Source organism: Dendropsophus ebraccatus, chromosome 14 (genome assembly GCF_027789765.1).
Source record: "Dendropsophus ebraccatus isolate aDenEbr1 chromosome 14, aDenEbr1.pat, whole genome shotgun sequence".
Lineage (NCBI taxonomy): Eukaryota > Metazoa > Chordata > Amphibia > Anura > Hylidae > Dendropsophus > Dendropsophus ebraccatus.
In genome coordinates, this window is record NC_091467.1 from 21,855,986 (window position 1) to 21,877,616 (window position 21,631).

General features: G+C 45.3%; 1 protein-coding gene across 12 annotated transcripts in view; it reads right to left on the bottom strand.

Annotated features, from left to right (window-relative positions):
* SRCIN1 (SRC kinase signaling inhibitor 1) overlaps nucleotides 1–21,631 on the bottom strand; it is a 165,162-nt gene that overhangs the window by 77,835 nt on the left and 65,696 nt on the right. For 11 of the 12 annotated variants that reach the window (XM_069953482.1, XM_069953489.1, XM_069953481.1 and 8 more), the window contains exon 3: nucleotides 3,683–3,799. In XM_069953482.1, coding sequence (XP_069809583.1) covers nucleotides 3,683–3,799 — 117 coding nt within the window. Of the gene's footprint in view, nucleotides 1–3,682; nucleotides 3,800–15,598; nucleotides 15,923–21,631 lie in introns of those variants that run through there. The other variant, XM_069953486.1, reaches the window with a different exon arrangement.

The following is a 21,631-nucleotide window of genomic DNA, read 5'->3' on the forward strand; positions in this document are numbered from 1 at the left end:
GATAGGCTCCATTTTAAGTCTATGGAGCACATCTCCTTTAATCAATACAACTTGGTAGTTAGCCCGGGAGTAAAACTTTTAACCATGTGCTTCACCAAGCTATGACTTACAATCATAGTGAATTTCAGGACTGATGGTGACATGGACGACATAGCAAAAGTTTTTACTTGTTGTTACTTTAAGCGAAAAACACTTTAAAGTGTCACTGTCGTGAATTTTTTTTTTGCAGAAATCAATAGTCCAGGCGATTTTAAGAAACTTTGTAATTGGGTTTATTATCCGAAAAATGTATTTTTATCATAAAAAAGCAGTTTGAAGCTCTCCCCCCTGTCTTCATTGTTCTCCTATGGAGAGAGCTAAAGAAAAGACCAAAACAGGACAACAAAGAGTTAATCTACAAATCCCTCACAGGATATCTCCTGTGACAGTCACCAGTGACCTGTCTGAGCTCAGATTACAGCTGTCACCCAGCTCCGTGCCTGTAATCCTCTGTTATCTGCTTTCTGCTGCCGGCTAACTCCCTCCTTCCTCCTCCCCCCTCCCCTCTCCCTAGAACAGACAGGGTACGTCTCCTGCAACAAGTCACAATTTTCAGATTTTTCAGAGTGGATGAAAAAGAGGAAGGAGGGGGGGACCTGGGAAAAGGCTTTTTACATGCAGATAATGGCAGATTTGGCTAATAAACCCTATTACAAAGTTTCTTAAAATCGCCTGGACTATTGATTTCTGCAAAAAAAAAAAATACGACAGTGACTCGTATTTAAGCAAAAACCAAGTGTGGACCCCAAAGACAGAATTAATATGTACACATGAACAATAGTGATAAAATACTGGTGTGTATATGAACCCTTAGGCTGGGTTCACACACAGTATATTTCAGTCAGTATTGTGGTCCTTATATTGCAACCAAAACCAGGAGTGGATTGAAAACACAGAAAGGCTCTGTTCTTACACTGTTGAAATTGAGTGGATGGCCATCATTTAAAGGGGTACTCCAGCGGGGAGGCATTTTTTTCCTGGGACCAGGGAGGAGGTGGCTGAGGGAAACAACGTCCACTCACCTCCCCGGTTCCAGCGGCGGGTCCCGCATCGCGGCGCTCTGGTCCTCAGTTCCCGGCTGCTTCCTGGTGTCTGACGCGGGACCGAGACGTGACGTCTCAGGTCCGTTCAGCCAGTCAGTGACGGAGGCGGGATCCGTTTCAAGTCCCCTCAGATCCCGCCTCTGCCACTGACTGGCTGAGCGGACCTGAGACTTATCGTCTCGGGCCCGCGTCAGACACCAGGAAGCGGCCGGGAACTGGGGACCGGAGCGCCGCGATGCGGCACCCGCCGCTGGAACCGGGGAGGTGAGTGGACGTCGTTTCCCTCAGCCACCTCCTCCCCGGTCCCAGGGAAAAAATGCCCCCCCACTGGAGTACCCCTTTAATGGCAAGTATTTGCTGCTATTTTAAAACAACGGCTGTTATATTGAAATAATGGCCGTTATTTACTGTTATATGGCGGCCATCCACTCAATTTCACCATTGTGTGAACAGATCCTTTCTGTGTTTTCAATCCACTCCTGGTTGAGGTTGCAAAATACTGACCAAATACTGACTGAAATATACTGTGTGTGAACCCAGCCAGTAAGATGATACTTTGCTATAGTCAATTACAAGATTGTTTTCCGCAGACTAATGCCTTTATTAGCTTTGTGAGTTCTCCCATGACACATCCCCTTTGCAGGGTAATAAACCTGGTTCTGCACTCATATATGGCCTTATAAACTCCTAAGTGGGAACAATGTGAACCTAAAGCAGGAAAGCAGCAGGGAAAGTAAAGATCCCTATGGCTTTCATGCAACACGTATATACTATAGACTTTTACTGTAGGTCCTGGTGTTTTATACACAACAAATCCACATAGGGCTTATCTCACAAAATAAAGATGGCCCTAGACATACGGGAAACATCAGCAGGGAGGTGTATAAATGAAGTCAGCAATTCTTTCAAGAAAAGAAAATGATTTATTTTCAACTAAACATAGGGCGTTAGACGTAATGTCTGCCTGCATCCATAACCATTGGATAATTAACCAGACCATTGTAAAAGAAAGTAAGAGGTAAAATGAAGCGGCCATTTGCAGAGTGGTCTATGGTTGGGAGTATGTTCCTCTAAATGTTCTGCTGCTAGGATAATGGAAATGGGGTTCATTGATGGTAAAGAGAGGGACCAGAATTTGGATATGGTTGGGTTCATAGGTTTGGGTTTACATTTTTGCATTTTTTTTGCATCCAAGTCCTGGCCTTGTTGCTATATTACAGATGCAAAAATGCATATGTATTACAGCAGCAGTAACCAAGCCTAAGGCCGTATTCAAACGTTCTGTGAAATTTTAGGGCCTATTAAATCCCATTAGTCTATTCAGATGATCTGTGCTGCAAAAAAACAGGACATGTCCTAATGTGGGGAGTAGGGGGACCTGGCAGTGCATTCCAACCCCCTTCCCCGGGCCGGCTGACATACATATGTTCACCATAACTTGCGTAGTTCCCCATTGGCTTCTTCTCCCAGCTTCCGAACTGGCGTAGTACTCCATTGCTTTCTTCTCCTGGCTCCCAACATGAGTGACATCACTTGTGCGCCAGGAACAGGAGGTAACCAGAGACTACTCTGGTCCGTACGCCAGGAGCGGAGAGAAGATGGCAGCGGGGGTCTACACAAGTTATGGTGAAGGGGGGTTATATTATGCGCTACCATTTCATCTCTGCTGCCAGGGGGTGGGGTGGGGTGGGGTGGGGGGGTATTTAGAATATGCACTGCTGGGGGGGGGGGGTGAGGAGGGAACTACAAGGCCAAGCATGTTATATATAGGGGGACTACAAGGCCCAGCCTGCCATACACGGGGGGACTACAAGGCCCAGCATGCCATAAAAGGGACTACGAGGCTCAGCATGACAGGGGAGGGGACAACAAGGGTCAGAATGATGCCTACACATGGTGGAATACATACTGGGATGATGAGATGCACATCAGTGGAAAATGCGGAAACAAATGTAAAAACGCATGTAGTCACGGATGAGTTTTAGACGGATCGTGCGGGACTAAATGACAGTCCTTAAAATCACTGGACGTGTGAATGAGGCCTAAGATTAAGCCCCAAAGCCTTCATATTGTTCATCCACTGACCACTGCGCATAAATGTGTTTCTTACAAACTACAATCTGCTCTTTTTTATTATAGTGTTTGTTCGGGTCTTCATTATTTTTTAGCACAACGCAAGTCTTCCCGCTTTAGTTTACTTGGGCTTCTAGGTACGGTTGTTATTGTCTGAAATAATTACATAAGAAGCCGCTTACAGAGTATATTATCTACTTGCTCATTCAGCCCCAGCTGCACCTGGCAGCGGCAGGAATACACCCAGGATACAGAACACCAGGTTAGCTAAATTGGCGTGAAATTAAATGGTGCTTAGGATGCATGGAGGATGCACACAGCTTCGTAATACTGAACCCAAGTGATGCTCTAGGGTGTACCCGTCATATCAGACAAACCCTTCACACCAAATCATTACCCATAAAGGTGTGTGTGCTTTAGAGCGGGCTAAAACATACAATAAATCCTCCGCAAGGCCCTTGCGCTCCCCAGAGTATGTACATAAACTGCCTGACCTTCCAGGAAAAAGAAAGAGGTGGGGAGCTTACCGATGATGGGTTATCTAGGCACACAGGCACTGCATTCTCCTGGGTCTCTCTATACATCAGAGCATCAGGGTTGCATGAGGTCCCTGCAAGCAGGATAGATGAAGAGCCTTGAAGCAACTAGAGAGAAAAGGGAAAAGGTAAAAGTGTCAAAGTACAGTATTTTCATCTAGCACAGTCTTTTTTTTATGTTTTGCAGAACGCCTCGAAATTGAAGAATTCAAGCATTTACTTTTTCTGTCAAACTGAATGATAATTCCAAACTAAAAACCCACCTCCTTCCATATTTCAGGTCAAGTGCATCAAATATCTACAATCTGTCTTCTTGCGACAAGATAGATGGGATGGGGAACCTACGGCCCTCCAGCTGTTGCATAGCTGCAACTCCAATTCTAGTTGGTGGGCCAAAGGTTCCCCATCTCCGAGATGGAAAAGTTCTCCACAAGTCAGTGTATACATAGACAATGTTGGTAAAATGCATACAACCTTAAGGGTCCTATGATACGAAACGATTAGCGGACGTTCCTATAATAGCTCATGTTGAAAGGCAATGATCAGCCGACATGCACGATATTGGATGATCGTTGTCTTTCGTTATGTTCTAAAGTCACGATGACCAGTCACTCAGTGTAATAGTAGCACCAGCTGCATACTGCTGCTCACCTCTATTGGTCATGGGCAACTGCGGGAGGGGGCTGCCTGGACGATCTTCGTCCTCCGGGCAGCCCCCTCCCGCTCCTCCCCCCTGCCACTCCTGTCCGTTATTACATGCACAGACAGTGAGTGCAGAACGCATTGGAAGCGAGTACTGATCTGGCGCTTGCTTCCTCCCGTGGATAGGGCTATGTAATATGGCCCTAAGTCCTCCTTTGCACTGCCCCTGTGGCACAATAAGCTATACTACATGTAGCCCCAGAAAATACTTAAAGGGGTTGTCTGGAATGTTTTTAACATATTGCTGCTGATGCATTAAAAACAATAAACATCCTATGCTTATCTCTCTGCGTCGCCGGTGTCCCCCGCTGACTGCAGTGCCTCCACTTACAAGACAAACTCATCTTGGTAGTCACAGCCCGCTCATCCAATCACTGACTGAGACAGGACAGCCCCACGGCCAGTGATTGGCTGAGTGGGCTGTCACTCCAAAGACAAGCTCTTCTTAGAAGAGGAGGCTCTGCAGTCAGCGAGGGGCACCGGCAACACCGCAACAGGACACCAGGGGAGTACAGACAGGTAAGTATAGGATGTTTATTGTTTTCAATGCAACAGCAGCAAAATGTAAAAAAAAAAAAAAGGCCAGACCAACCCCTTTAGGTGTAGAAAACAAATATTTCCTAAAGAAATAACTACTTTTGTATATAAAGGTTTCCTGTTTTGGTCCCACATCTCATGTTCTTACCCTAAATAAGACATTTTCATCGAATCATAAACAATTCAAGGAGATATTAAAGCATCTGCTCTAAACAGTTGGATAGTTGTTTCATGCACCCATCAAATATAACATTTCAATCTTAAAGTTCCAATTCTGTGAAAATAACATAAAAAATTAGAGAGGAGTGAACAAGAGCATGCTGCATTTGATTAGTGGTGGCTGAAGAAGTTGGATGCAGCCTTTAAGGAGTCCTGGAAAACATGGAAACGGCCATAAGCCATAGGCTGTATACATGTTTCTTAAGACTCCCTAGGGCTGCATCCAACTTCTTTGAGCCACCGGTAATGCCGCATGCTCAGATGAACCCAAGCTTACCAGAGTTTTACTTATCCCTATAAAAAAATTGTTAAAATCAGGCTAAAAACTAGGGATGGTCCGAACCGGCCGAGGTTCGGGTTCGCACAAACCCGAACTCTCGGCAATGATTCTCGCTGTCTGCCCGCTCCGTGGAGAGGGTGGATACAGCGGGAGGACTGCCTGGAAAACTGGGATACAGCCATAGCCATAGGCTGTATCCCAGTTTTCCAGGCGGTCCTACCCCGCTGCACGGAGCGGGCAGATAGCGGGAATCTGATGCCGAGCGTTCGGGTTCATACGAACCCAAACCTCGGCAGGTTCGGACCATCCTTACTAAAATCTATACTCACTTTTTTTTTTATCCCCTCTGTACCAAAGCGCATGGGACAAAGTCACATGAAAGCTTTGTAAAAGCTTGTACAATTGGTTATATAGGTAGAGACTAATGAAAGGGTTAACCAGGTTTTAAACATAATGGACTATCCCATATCCTAAGGATTAGGTATCAATAATTATTGATAATCTATTATAACAGATCTGTAGATCAGTGGCCAGGTTTCCACATATGCTTTTGGAAAGTGAACTGAAAGTTCACGTGCCACCAGTTCTCCCCTCAATAACCGTGCAATGTAACAGCTAATCCCGGCAACATTGCACGGCTATTGGCCGAGAATAGGTGACATGGTGTCTGCAGCATTCGAATCACATTTCTTATAATACACACCTCCCCCCAAATATTTGTGTACATGAACACTAAACCACATTCTATATACTGGCATGCACGCGGCTCGTACACCTATAGAATGGAAATTAAAGGGTGGGGGTGGGTTGATTTTGGAAAATTCAAGAAGGCTTAGGAAGTATAAAAGCAAGAGACACTATCATTCTAGGGGAACTGTGGCATATTGCAATGGAAATGTGCAGGTTTTTGGATTTGAAGGTACTCTTGGTTTTGGATATTCAACAGAGATCTCTTGTCCTCTTTTATCTATGTTTTTTTCTGTTTCCGTCTTTATATCTTGTTGCTTTGTATTTGTTTTTATCCCTAATAAACTATATTCTCATAACTAGTGAGTGAATCTATTTTTTCCCGCAGTCTTTGAATCCATTATATAACTAGCCTCCTCTATATTTGCACTGGCTTCTACCTGTAATAGCCATACTGTTAGTAACAGTAGTGCAAGGTCCTGAAGCATTGTTTCATTCATGTGAATTGTGCAAGGCTGCAGAACCTTGCATCATGGCTACCCCGCCCCGCCCCGGCCGGATTTCATTGGCTGCTCCACTCCGGGCTTCCTATCAGTTTAAATCAGACCCTGCCGGACCCCCAACCCTAATCCGAGCGTTTAGTATTAGGGTTAGGGGTCGGATTAGGGTTACTAAAATCATCTAACTATCCCCTTCCCACACAACAACCCTAACCCTAACCCTCGGGGTTGGTGCTAATCAGGAGGGTTAGGGTTAGGGTTGGGGTTGTGGGGAGGGTTAGACATGAGAATCAGTGGGACGTAACCCTAATCCGACCCCCAACCCTAACCCTAATACTAAACGCTCGGATTAGGGTCGGGGGTCCGGCAGGGTCTGATTTAAACTGATAGGAAGCCCGGAGTGGAGCAGCCAATGAAATCCGGCCGGGGCGGGGCTTGCCTGGGAGCTGTGTGCGCGCACCCAGTGAGGTCCCTTTGCTGTATGGGATTTAGATACTACCCATCACACAGCTCCCTGTACGCCTAGTGCCCTGACTTCCGGTACTGACACTCTTTGTACCGGAAGTCAGGGCCCAGGCGGCACTAGGAGCTGTGTGATACGCGCGTTGCCGAGAGAGGACGGGACACCCCCGGCAGCCGCGCATCAGCCGGAGACGGAGACGGGAGAAAGGACGGCAGGTGAGTTGTATTTTGTTATTTTTGTGTTATTTACTGACTGGGGGGGGGGGCATCTATAAAGGGGAGAAGAGGGGGGGGACCATCTATAAAGGGGGGAAAGAGGGGGACCATATATAAGGAGGGAAGAGGGGGACCATCTATAGAGGGGGGGGCCATCTATAGAGGGGGAAAGAGGAACCATCTATAAGGGGGGAAAGAGGGGGACCATCTATAAGGGGGGGGGGGAAAGAGGGGCACCATCTATAAGGGGGGGGAAGAGGGGGACCATCTACAAGAGGGGGAAGAGGGAGACCATCTATAAAGTGGGACCATCTCCTATAGGATTAGCAGCCTCCTCTCCTGACATCCTCTGTGCTGCTGGGACTTCCCCTATAGATCAGCACCCTCCTATCCTGACATCCTCTGTGCTGCTGGGCGCTACGACCTCCCCTATAAGACCAGCACCCTCTTCTCCTGACATCCTCTGTGCTGCTGGGACCTCCCCTATAAGATCAGAACCCTCCTCTCCTGACATTCTCTGTGCTGCTCTGACCTCTCCTATAAATCAGCACCCTCTTCTACTGACATCCTCTGTGCTGCTCGGACCTCTCCTATAGATCAGCACCCTCTTCTCCTGACATCCTCTGTGCTGCTCGGACCTCCCCTATAGATCAGCCCCCTCTTCTCCTGACATCCTCTGTGCTGCTGTGACCTCCCCTATAGACCAGCACCCTCCTCTCCTGACATCCTCTGTGCTGCTTTGACCTCCCCTATAAAATTAGCACCCTCCTCTCATGACATCCTCTGTGCTGCTGTGACCTCTCCTATAGACCAGCACCCTCCTCTCCTGACATCCTCTGTGCTGCTTTGACGTCTCCTATAAGATCAGCACCCTCCTCTCCTGGCATCCTCTGTGCTGCTTTGACCTCCCCTATAGACCAACACCCTCCTCTCCTGACATCCTCTGTGCTGCTTTGACTTCCCCTATAAGATCAGCATCTTCCTCTCCTGACATCCTCTGTGCTTACTTGGGGATAGCAGCAAGGGACCAAACATTATGTTTATTGGGGCCAGCAGGGAGGGGAGGCAGCCAGTGTTTATTGGGGACAGCGTGTGTGTGTGTGTGCGTGTGTGTGTGGGGGGCAGTAGCGGATTATAATGTGGGCAAATTGACTGGGGGGGGGGCCCAGGTTGGGTGGACAGCCCGGGGCCCAGGGTACTTTTAATCCGCCACTGGTAATAGTAATTGTAAAGAGAAGCTAATATAAACTACAGCCTCTTTAAATAGCTGATCGATGGGGTTTTCCAGGAATGGGAACTTCCTTTGATTTAATATTGATGGACTATTTTGAGGATAGACCCTTGTTTTTTGGAGTATGATAACACCTTTATGTTTTATTTTATTTATGTTGTGTCTTGTTTTTATCAGTTAAGTAAACCATAGCTATTCACTTAGCTATTGTCTGAACCCAGTGACCGTGATAAGACTGTAAATGATCTACCGTTTCAGCTAAATACATAGGATACATGCACCTTAGTATAATACTGCATCAAATTGCACAACTGAACCTTGTTTTTTAAAAAAAACTGGCTAATCAATAGGGCCTAAGGATACACGGGACGATTATCATGCGGAAAATCGTTATATCATTCGAATTTATACGATAATTGTTCTGTGTAATTGCAATCATCGACCACCGTTTGTGTGTCGTTGATCGTTTATTTAGATCTGAAACCTAAAATTATCGTTAAACGTTCGCTGTAATTCCACATTCGTTCGCTCAAGTTCCGCATTGGTTCACTAATCATTCAGTGTAATTGCACATTGTTCATTGTTTTGCTGGGATCAGAAGGAATAAACGATCATAGTAACGATCGCAATAACGATAGTAACTAATGACCATCGTTCTGTGTAATATGGTGAACGATTTCAGGTTAACGACAAAAAATCTTGTTTCAATCGTTTATCGTTAGTCGCTAATCGCTAAAAATCACTCCGTGTAATAGGACGTTAAGGCTCATCGTGATGTTATGATACTACACAGAATATAGACAACTAGGGTAATGAGAGATAAGATATGGGCTTGGTATGGCAGCTAAAAGCCCAGTATAGTGAGGGTTAAGGTTGTAAAAAATGAACAAAAAGAACAAGGCACTGCTGTGTGCATCGCACCTCACTATGGCAGCACAGAAGGCGTCTCACACATATCCTCGATCGATGCTGATTAATTGTAGATAGTAGAAAGTGATGTAATGCTTGCTCAAGAACATGAGCCGACTGCAAAGTATCATCACAACAGCTGTAGTCTTCTACACAGCACGCTATATAGGCTGCAACATACGTGTAGATATAGCAGTGCAATGTACTGCTGGGGAGCAATCTGTGGTAACAGACCACCAAAATCCAGTTGGGAAAAGATTACATAATTACAAGAATTGGTGCCCAAGACTTCCTATCGACCAGGGATGGGGAACCTTCGGCCCTCCAGCTATTGCAAAACTACAATTCCCATCATGCCCACGCAGCCGAAGCTTTAGCTTTGGCTGCCCAGGCATGATGGGAACTGTAGTTTTGCAACAGCTGGAGGGCCGAAGATTCCCCATCCCTGCTATAGACAAACAATTTATTGCCCCAAAAACGGACACTGGGATAAATTTGTTCAGGGTCAGCTTAAAGGGGCTGTCAGCTTTGCTCAATCCCTTTTTGTTTAAAGGGCCCTTTTCATGTATGCTTTCCAGAATGTATAGATTTTCTGGATGTATGAGGTGTTTCCTAAAATGTACAACGGGGGTGTCTGAATGCCAATGGCCTTTGTCTGCAGAATCCCATATAGTCAATAAGAAGCCCCAAATCGTGGTGTGAATGGGGCCCTACCCTCTAAATTTATCAAGTTTATTACAAATTTAATTTGATACTGAATCACAAAGCTGGTCTCCTACTAGGGGAGAGTAACCCAATAGGCAGACGTGAGCCACAGGGATTCTATCTGCTGCCACATGCATATACCATGTGCAGCTATGGTGAAGGAGTCAACCAAGTGAGCAACCACAGGAGAGAGTTATATTTACCTACATAGAATGGCGCCACCTGTGTTCACAGTGTGTAGTAATGTGCATGTCCACCTAATGAGCTGAGTGCTGGTGGACACACATGCTCACTAAGCCTACCCACATCCAGGTTTCTACATTTTATAGCAGAAATAGAAAGAGCTTTCTGCCCTGCTTGGTAGAGAGTTTATACTGTGGATATATAAACCTTTAATTCCCTGGATCCCCCTTTACCTATCTGCAGGAAAACTAGAGGTGCCTATACACAAGAGTGTTCGGACAGTATTATTAATCCTAAAGGCAAGTTCAAATAACCAATATGGACAAAAAATGTTATGGCTGTGTCTGCAAGTTGTTCAGCTATCAACCTTTAGCTAAAAGGAAACTATCAGCAGGTTCGTGAATACCTGGTGACAGTTCCCCGTAGCTGGTTACCTCCTCTTACCGCCATGGCTCTTCTGATTCTTGTAAGTCCTGCCGAGAAATGAAGTCGTATAAAATATGCAAACGAGCTCCTTTGGAGCACTGGGGGACGTCCCTCGGCTTCCCCAGAGCACCTTTTGACCCACCCGCTGTCTCCAATGCTGGCACCTACTTATGCATATGCACACGCAGGCAGGCTGGAATATGCATCAGTAGGCATAAGCATCGGAGGTGGCGGGTGGGCGCCCCCAGTGCTCCAGTTTGCATATTTGTATAAGATTTCATTTCTCAAAAACGGCGGGACTTACAAGGATCAGAAGAGTCACGACGGCAAGAGGAGGTAAGCGGCTACTGGAAACTAATTTCCCTTTTTAGGGTTCTTCCCATCTCACATAGTTATTCCCTATACACATGTCTCTCCTACTTGACAAAGGGGCAATTTATGCCTCGAAACGCGTTGTTTATGAGACCATCAAAATTCATCGTTTTACTTCATCAAACCTGAAGCCGTGAAGCGCCGTCATTCTGGCTCCTGTGGTCCCCGCCTACCCCGAGGATCCGACACTTCATCTACCATTCCCTATACACAGGGATGCTGGTGACCACTGGTACCCCCACCGACAAAGAGACTGGAGGGAAAATGTTAATGGGGACAAATGTAGCTGCATGTGCACAACCAGTGTTCCATTCATTCTCTATAGGCCTTCCAAGCATTACCGAGCTCAGCCTTCCATTCATATGGAGGACCTCAGTTCTTAGGATTCGTAGGGGAAGGACACTGTAAAAAGCTATTAACATGATTCTGTTCTTGTGGTATGAAAATGATTCATTGGATGGCCCCTTTAAGGTAGAGTGAGAGAAGATCGGGGATGTGGCCTAACAATAGGCCTGTGCTTATTAATTCCCTCATCGGCCAAAACTTAGGAAGGGATTCTAGAACAGCGCAAAACAATACAAATACGAGACGCATAAAACAAACCTAATATTCCCTCCAGGCAAACAGTGATGAATACAAATGCAATTATTATGCCCACACATTACGCTCGGAAATGTATTTTTCACAATAAAACACCTACAAGCCAAATGAGTGTTAATCGTTAATGTGTTAAACGGCTAGCTAGTAAATCATCGGGGGCTTCGCGGCCATCCACCGCTGTCACATTTGGAGCTCATCAATGAGTCATTGAGAAAGACTGGAGCACAAACAGACATAATGTCCCTTTAAAACATAAAATCATGTAGTCATTCATAACGCTGCCTATTATTAATAAAGGGAGATAATTTTGTGGCGTAATGTAATTGGCGGTATATTAATTATCGTCAGACTGTGGGGTATGCCAGCAGCCTCTTCGGCTCAGCTTCCTCCTCCTCCTCTCAGCCGGAGGATGTGCTGCAGCTCTCAGTCTCCTGTGTCCAGCCGTCACCTTCACTTTGTCAGAATCCTGTCACGTCCCTAGCACTTCCCACTACATTATTCTCTTTCTATGTTTCAATTGTCTTTTATACACTGGAAGCGAACAAGCTTTTATCAGTTCTAAAGCGTTTAATGCAAAATGAGAACCGTTCCGAGAGAGAGGAGGAACCTGCACATAAGCGCCTGGGTACTAGGAAACAAGGGGAGCGAATACTGTACACTGCCATGGCCATAACTCATACATAAATCATAGTTCGGACCGGCAGACATGCTGGAGGTGACTGTCAAAAGATTCGGAGGAAGTATGTAAGACAAGGCTGACAAGCAAACGTTTCCCTTTATTGTCATCTTAAAAGGATTACCAGATGCTGCCAATCCCTTTTTGGCTGAAGAGTTGCAAAAAATAAAATAAAATTAGCTGGTCACAGGAAGTAACGCCAGTGATCAGCCGTGATTTGGAGAAGAACACAGCAGTGAGTGTTTCATCCTCTAACTAGCGCCACCACAGGTTAAACAAAGCATTACAAGGTGCACATTAGTATTAATGGGCTGTGTGTGTAATTCAGGATCGTGCAGGGTCCTCCAGATGCAAAGACGCTCTGCTCTGGATGAAAGTTAAAGTGTCTCATACTACTACATGGAAATATATTGACTATGATTAGATTGCAAGATGAATATGTCAAGTCTTCTTGTCACTTGGGCCCATTGGTACGTTAACCCAGAAAACATCTCCCTCCCTGGACCTCTATTTTCAACTCAAAGAGATGCTGCAGAGGTCTTCTCCACCCAAGGATATCACCATAGGTTATACTATAATATCAGAGGTGCTATTCAAAAGTACAAAGGATCCAGCAAAAAACGAGCCCCCATATAGCTCTGTCTACAGGAAAAGAATAAAGTAATGGCTCTTAGAAGAAACAAAAGAACTAAAATTGGGAACAAGACTGAGGGGTTAAACTGTCAACACACAATGACATAAAAGTACCACAAGAGCCTTAGTAAGTGCAAAGCTATCTAGAACTACATCATGGTGATCACTTCTATTGCCATTTAGTTAACAATGGTGAGACCCCCCCCCCCCATCTCTGTCCAACACTAAATTCAACTATTGTAGTGCTTACTACTAGAGATGCACAAAACTCGAGCATGCTTGTGTGGCTATTGGTAACTGCAGAAGTTGGATGCAGCTCTGAGATTCCTGGAAAATATGGATATGGCCTATGGCTGTATGGGTTGCTACTAGAGATGAGCGAACCTAAAGCATGCCCAATTCCATCCGAACCCGAACTTTCGGCATTTGATTAGCGGTGGCTGCTGAAGTTGGGTAAAGCCCTAAGGCTATGTGGAAAACATGGATATAGTCATTGGCAGTATCCATGTTTTCCAGACAACCTTAGAGCTTTATCCAAGTTCAGCAGCCACCGCTAATCAAATACCGAACCTGGTTCGCTCATCTCTAGTTGCTACACTATATACAATATCAGATTTAAAGGGAACCTGTCATATTGAAAATTTTATTTTATAACTTGTTAGCATAGAACAGGGTTGAGAAGATTAATATATAGTTTTGGGGGGAAAATCGGTATATATCATATTTATTGTTTTTTTTTTTATAGTTATAAAAGTCCAGGGGGTGGTCCTACTAAGTCATTGAGTAGGCCCGCCCACTGGACTTCTAAGCTCAAAATGAGTACAGCATTTAATGAATAAATTACATGATCTACAGACTCTTTTCCCAGAAAACTATATATCAACCCGCTTGGCTCAATTTAATCTAATACACGGTACATGTGACGGGTGCCCTTTAAAGTATATCCTTCCACTGCATTACATGGAGGCTAAGCGGATACTTCTGGCCTTTCTGCGGGCGCCACTGACATCTGTTTTTTTAAAGATAAAGGTGTCCAATCACCGTGGCAGGGTGAAAGAAAGTACATTTAACATCTCGAATAAAACAACACGTTTCGGGGTACAGGGACCCCTTTATCAAGTTAAAAGAGACGTCTCTTAACTTGATAAAGGGGTCCCTGTACCTCGAAACACATTGTTTTATTCGAGATATTAAATGTACAGAAGCACCAACATCTGCTTCCATCTGTAACCGCCGCTCAGCGCCAAGAGGGGGTAAATCCTTTCTTTCACCCTGCCACGGTGATTGGACACCTTTATCCTGAATATCCCTGTTGGAACCCAGTGGCTCTGGACCCCTCCAACAACACGCACTCCCGGCATCTCCGGCTCTTCATTCTTCACTGATAGCGCATATAGATGTTGTGCTCTTAGTACAACATCACAAGGTGAGCGTACAGTATATAGAAAAGTACCTGTTCACCTTTGTCTCCCAGATTTCACCCACTATATGATCTGTTTTTTTTTTTTTAAGGAAAAAGTGTTCTGCTGACAGAAATACAGGAAAAGGTACAAACACATTTGCATTACTTATCAGGATGGAAATTTGCTAGCAGTCACTGTCATCTGCGGCTGTTTATCTGTATAAAGGCGGAAGGGTGGCAATAAAGGGGCAATGGACAGGGGTCTATGTAGCATTATGCCGGTCATGGGGGTCTTTGATAAATACAAATAATTTAAGACAATCCCAGGAAAAAAAAAAGAAGAAGAATCTTTTTATTTTGAATTTCCTGGTGTGCACAAGACTGGTAGCAGCAGTCGAAAAGACTATGTGTGCAACGCCGAAGAAAATGCAAATTAATTTAATCCAAAATTCATTTTCCGGCAGCAAAAAGGAGGAGAGGCAGGCGAATGTGCAATAGTCTAGACAAGAGCACGGTGATGATATCAAACCACTAAGGTGAAGGAGAGAAAACAGTGTGTGGCACTACAGAGCGGGTACGCAGATGGCAGTGTATACTGTTAACTGGAGGCTATACAAGCAAGAACGTCAATCACAATGCAGCGTAATGTGTTGGCTTTCCATTCTCTCCTGCTTCCCAAGATGCATGACATCACATTCTAAGTTACTGAGGGTTAACATGGATGACATAATGGTTTGACCAGAAGCCATGACTATTTCTTGCATGTACGGGTTCACGGGAAGGCAGAATAAGAATTATTCAGTGATTGATGCAATAATGCGGATAACAATTTGCGCCTCTCAACGCCAGGCCAAGAAGGCATGAGATATGGCAGAAGTGGCGGGCACTTTCTTGGCACAGAGACTGTGTGAAATGAGATCTACTGTAAACAAAGCTCTCAGGTAACTGCTCCCGGCAGACAATGCTGGCTCTGTTCCTATTTACACCTGTCTGGAGGGTTTCTCCATTTACAGCAACCTGGAAGCCAAAGAGCAAATGGAACAGGTTGCAGAGAGAGGAGCGGAAAGCCTGCAACCCTGAGACACAGCAAGGCGACACCGCCATCAAGATGTGAGAAGAAGGCGACGAGGAGATGAGGAGGAGATCATGAATGAGCCTCAGTCTTACCTACTCTATGGACTCTAAATCCTGCACTGACTGCTAATCCATCAGAAGAGGCACCTCCGTGCAGTGGAGACGAGGCGGAGATCAGCACCATTCCTCTTGGTTACATGATGCTGCCTAGAAAGGAGGAGGTGAAGGGGCACGTACTGCACCCCCCTGCCCGTCTCATGCATGAAGCACTCTCCCAGGGCTCTGTCCGGCTTCACCATTCCGCCTGGCACAACCCTGACCTTTGCAATGTGAGTCTTGTGCTCCTTCGCCTTACGACAAGGATATGGTTGCTGTGGTGACCGCACTCCACTTGTCTCCCGTGCACTTTGCAGCGAGAGTCTTGCTCGTAATCCAATGCAATAAGGAGCGATGCTGGCAGATCAGCCCATACTACAAGACAGAGCATCTGCTGCCACTGACAGAGAGAGAGGAGGGAGGGAAGGAGCAGCCGAGGAATGCAGATCCAGGGGTTCCTGCAGCCTGATCCATCAGAGGAGGGAGGAGAGGAGGTGATGGAGGCCGTCGCAGCTACAGCAAGCCACCTCCTTCTGAAGAAGGGGGGCAGGGTGTCCTTACACCTGCACAGTGGAGATAAAGCAAGGAGCCCCCCCTAGCAGTCATGGAGAGGGTGCATTATCCTCCTCTTCAGTGCAAGCTGCTTTATCAGAGGGTCCAGCTGCTGCAGCCCACTGATAATGGAGATGGGGGCTATTAGTGTAATGTTAGGGGGGGAAACAGATATTTATTTCCCCTTTCTGTAGGTTGAAAAATACCCTGATTCCCAGATTGCGATAGACCAGAGGTCTCCGTGCAGTTGAACATTTGCCATAAGTCACATAGACCTGATGCAGATGGCTGCCGGGTATTATAAGGTCACATTGTAAGGCTACACCATGACAATGACTGCAAAATGTTACATAGCTCATCACATCCACTAAAAAAAATGCATGGTAACTAAAAGGTAGCCGAAACGCAATGAGTTACGAATTACGAGTTACATAAACTCTGGATTTGATGTGATGGTAACCATCAGAATGAATGTAAAGCCGGTGGGCAATGGCCATTAAACGGCCATTAAAAGGATGGAGATGGGACAGGGTTAGGCTGCATTCACACGCATTTAAAGCCCATTGCTTTCTATTGGGCTATTCAGACGTTCCGTGATTTCACGGATCCGTGATCTGTTCCGTTTAGACTGCATTCACACGTTCAGTGATTTTCCCAGTCCGTGATTGTGGTCTGCTAGCTACCTCCGTGATCTGTGCAAAACAGTCCGTTTTTCATCCTTTTTGCATCCGTGTCCGTTTTTTTTCTTACGGATGTGTTTTATAGCATTTTAAATTACATTGATTACATCACATCCGTGCTTTCCACGGATGGAAACGAATTTCACATCCGTGTACATCCGTGAAAAACACAGATCTCATTGATTTCTATGGGGAATCCGTTCCGTGCTTCCATTCCGAGTTATGATATGTCCTATTTTTAAACGGAACGGATCACAGATCCGTGAAATTACGGAATGTCTGAGTAGCCCAATAGAAAGCAATGGGCTGTAACGTTGTCCGTGCGCATGGATCCATGAGCACAGACAACTTTCCGGAACGTGTAAATGCAGCCTTAAAAATAGGACATGTCATAACTCGGAACGGAAGCACAGAAAGAATTCCCCATAGAAATCAATAAGATCCATGTTATTCACGGATGTACACGGATGTGATGTAATCAATGTAATTTAAAATGCTATAAAACACATCCGTGAAAAAAACACACAGATGCAAAAGGGATGAAAAACAGACTGTTTTGCAAGGTCACGGAGGTAGCTAGCAGACCACAATCACGGATCGGGAAAATCACTGAACGTGTGAATGCAGTCTAATCTGCAAAGAAATACAGCTGCCGGTAAGCGGACAAGGTTTTACACATCCCACAAACATTCTTAGGAAATGGAAACTGACCTACGGGGTGGATTTTTCAGACGTTGTTATGGATCAGCAGCAAAATCTACAGAAAACTACAAAAAAAAAAAAACACAGAGTACTCCCCTCCAATATTGTTGGTCCTGTGCTGTTTTTCTGATCTCGGTTTACCAGGATCTGGTAATAAAATGGCACGTAGACAACTGGGGCAATGGAAATAGCATAGGTGTCCACCTCAAAAGTCCTTTACAATACAGAAGAAAGGAGACCCAAACAACACTCCAATAAGTGGGCCTTTTATTAACCCATGCAAGGTTTTCATTTAAACAGGAGACACAGGAGTGTCAGGGAATAGTGTTGAGCACAGAGACCAAGCTGTTCGGGTTCGATAATGTTCTCTGAACCCAAACACTCTGCATTTGACTCCCCACAGTTGCAGAAGTTTGATGCTGCCCTTGCCCTTGGCTGTATTCATGTTTTCCAGGATTCATCCGACTTCATCAGGGTGGCATCCGACTTCTGAAGCTGCGGGGAGTCAAATACCAAGTGTTCGGGGTCAGAGAACGCTGCTAAACCCAAACAGTTTGGCCTCTTGCTCCACACTATTGGGAATATGTGACTACACTGCCTTATTTTTTATGTGAGTCTGGTATGTGGATTTCCCTGCCGATTCATGGTCAGATCTGCTGCAGAATTATCCACAGCAAATCCAACCCATGTGGCCCTAGGTCTCCACAACAAAACATGAATAATCACATGTACATGGACAAGCTGGGTCTAGTAGAGTGGGCACTATTCTTAAGGTGGCTATACATTTATAGGAACTGATGACTTGATGGTTGTTTGGCTGACAGCTATCACCATACACATGAACATTCAGCTGGGCCTAACATTTATGTGTTCCGTATGGAGAAAGCGGGGTAAGCCAAAATACACTTTAGGCCGTCAGCGGGGGTAAGCCAAAATACACTTTAGGCCGTCAGCGGGGGTAAGCCAAAATACACTTTAGGCCCTCGGCCAGTCCTGCCAAAGTTAATAGGTGCAGCCATGTGACTAAAGTGTGTGCTATGTCTAGCGTTGAGCGAACTTGCCGAACAGTTCGTGTTTGGCAAACGCTCTCTGAATCCAAACACTCGGCATCTGGCTTCCCACATCTGGAGAAGTTGGATGCAGCCTTAGGGAGTCCTGAAAAAGATGGATACAGCCATAGGCTATGTTCCTGCTTTGGGGAAATATCAGGTAAAGGCTTCCGTCTTGTTAAATATGATCATTATAAGCAGCCGTCTATGTTACAAGATGGCCACCTTCCCCGATAGTATTATGAAGTGGGAACATAGCCTATGGCTGTATCCATCTTTTCCAGGTCTCCCTAGGGTGGCATCCAACTTCTCCAGACGCCGGGAATCAAATGCAGAGCGCTCTGGTTTGGAGTATGTTTGCCGAACCTGAACAGTTTGGCAAGTTCGCTCAATGCTAGCTATGGTCCCTTGCTCTCCTCGAAGGTCCCTTGTCTCCTAGAAGGAGAATCCCAAGCATAGGATCCCTCTTTACAAAATCTATGTATAGTAATGCCCCTTATGAGACATCCCTTTTAGTCATACACAAGAACAGATCCTGTATAGTGGCCTGTGTGGCAGAGGAATAATGGAGGCAGATCAGATGCACTTATGAGCCGTGTGTTTACTGAATCCAGTCAGCAGGTGGCACCATGTTATATCACTCAAAAACAGGTTCACTCGCAGGAATAGAACAGTGAGATCTCTTGACTTTTTTTGTTTTTTAAGTAAAACAGTTGTCTTGTAGTACAGAGATATAAGGGATACGTTCTCATTCACATTTGATCAGTAAATATTTCCATCAATGGTGTACCTGAAACAGGCTGGACCTCTTAGAAAATATTTAAATAGACCCATTGTTTAGGCAACAACTTATTTTCCTGCCAAGTTATGTTTAGAAATAATTCAATCAGGCCACTGAGATGCACCCTTATCCATAAAGGGGTTATCCAGGCTTGGTAAAACGTGGCTATTTTCTTCCAGAAACAGCACCTCTCTCGTCTCCAATTGAACTGAGCTAAAAAAAAATGTATAACCCCTTTAAAAGTGTAGGGATAGCATAACAAGCTGAGCACTGAGAGATCACCCTGAACCGGACCCCTAAATTACCAGATTACAGACAAGCCCCTTAAACTCATTCAGAGCCCAGGGCCCTACATTATCAACCTTGCAGTAGGGGCATTGTCAGGATTTTGTCAGGCACATGGCAATAACACCAAGATGGATAAGTCATAAAGTTAGCAGGTGTAGCTAAAATCTGCAAGTGGTATAACAATTCCCATTATGCCCAGACAGCTATAGCCAAAGCTTTCAGGGCCACAAGTTTGAAACCATTGGATTAGAAGAATGGCAGTGGGTGTGATCCATTCTGTACAAGTACTAAAATTAGACGCCATATACTGTATCTAGGCTAGGATATCTAAACTGTAACACGACCGCTCTCAGAGACAATCATGGTGCAGTGTAAGAAGGCAATGGCGGTCTAGCCTCTTCAGCATGAGGCACAATGATAGTTGGAGATTGGTCTGGAGACCATGAGGACATCTCCATGAATTGTCATTCATGAGACTGGTTCTACTCCCTGGATTATAGTGTGGGGTGACATAATATACGGTAGTCAGACCCCTCTAGACTTTTTTTTTTCAAGTATACCAACAACTTTGTGTTACGTTGTTTTGTGCTTGGAACCAGTGGTACGGCCATTTCTCCAAAGTGTCCAGTTTTGCAGCTCAACAACACAAGGCCGCATGTTGCTCGTGCTACAGATAGAAGCCTGCATGGCCTAAACATGCTACCATGGCCTGCAGTGTCTCTGCACTTGTCTCCCATGCAGTGTCGGACTGGGGTATCTGGGACCCACCAGAGGAAATGATCTTGGAGGCCCACCAATGAAGAACCAGTGTAAAAAGACATGTCAGTCAGTGTTAGTGCAGGTTCTAAAGCTGGGGGCCTACCGAAGCCTCTGGTGGGCCAGTCCGACACTACTTCCATCAAGCACATCTGGGACATCATTGGTTCGCAATTGCAAAGGGAGCTGCTCTTGATTATGCCACCTGCAACAGGCCACCGACACACTGACATCCCCTTTTAACACTATCCTAGGTATCCTGAGGATTCAAAATGGTGCTCAACCGAAGACCATGGTTCTAGTAGCAACCATAGGGATCACTGGTTCCCATTAAGCTCTCTCTATCGTTACCTCTGTTCATAATGGAAGCCATCATACTTTTCCGGATCAGTCAGATGACTGATGTTATGGTTATCAATGGGATCTATGGGGATCCAGCTTAGCATTGGGTTGAGAAGTAGCTTTCCCACTAAAAATTGCAGAATGAGTTTTAAATCTGACAAAAATGTGAACAGAACCAAAGTTCTCTTGTTTTGGGCTTCAAAGGTGAATGCAAAAACCCAGCCAACTCCTCACAGTGTAAAGTTTTCATTAGTGAGGGTCTGGGAAGGGGAGAGGGTAAGCATGCATCCGAGTACTGCCCCCCTCTTTGTGTGCAAGAGGAGATGGGCCCACCAAGTCTAACAAAGGGGGAGTGGTCTTGGTGAACTGAGGTTTGGTCTCAGCATAGGGGGCTGGGTCTGTATGCTTTAAAAAATTCACAAAAATCCTGTTTAGCCATGTGCTCTATTAGAAGCCCTCTATATGTCTTCTCTGAATTCTTGTAACGGCTGGAAGTGTTACATTGAGAGTCTCTAAAAACTATGGGAGCCACTCATGTTTTCTTATTATCAGATAAGAGGAAGGGAATGTTATGTCATTATTATTCATCCTAATTCTAAAACAATATTTATTTAGGGTACGTTCACACTTACCGGATCCTCAACGTATTTTCTGCTGCGGATCTGCAGCGGATCCGCAGCAGATCCGCAGCAGATTTTATTTAAATAACTGAACACAGCATCAAATCTGCACCATCAAATCTGCTGCGGATCTGCTGCAGATCTGCTGCGGATCCTGTAGGTGTAAACGCACCGTTAAAGGGAACTTGTCGGCCCTATATCATGTGCAGAGCTACAGTGTCAATTAGGTGGTGCCAAGCCGCAGCATGCATGTCTTCTCC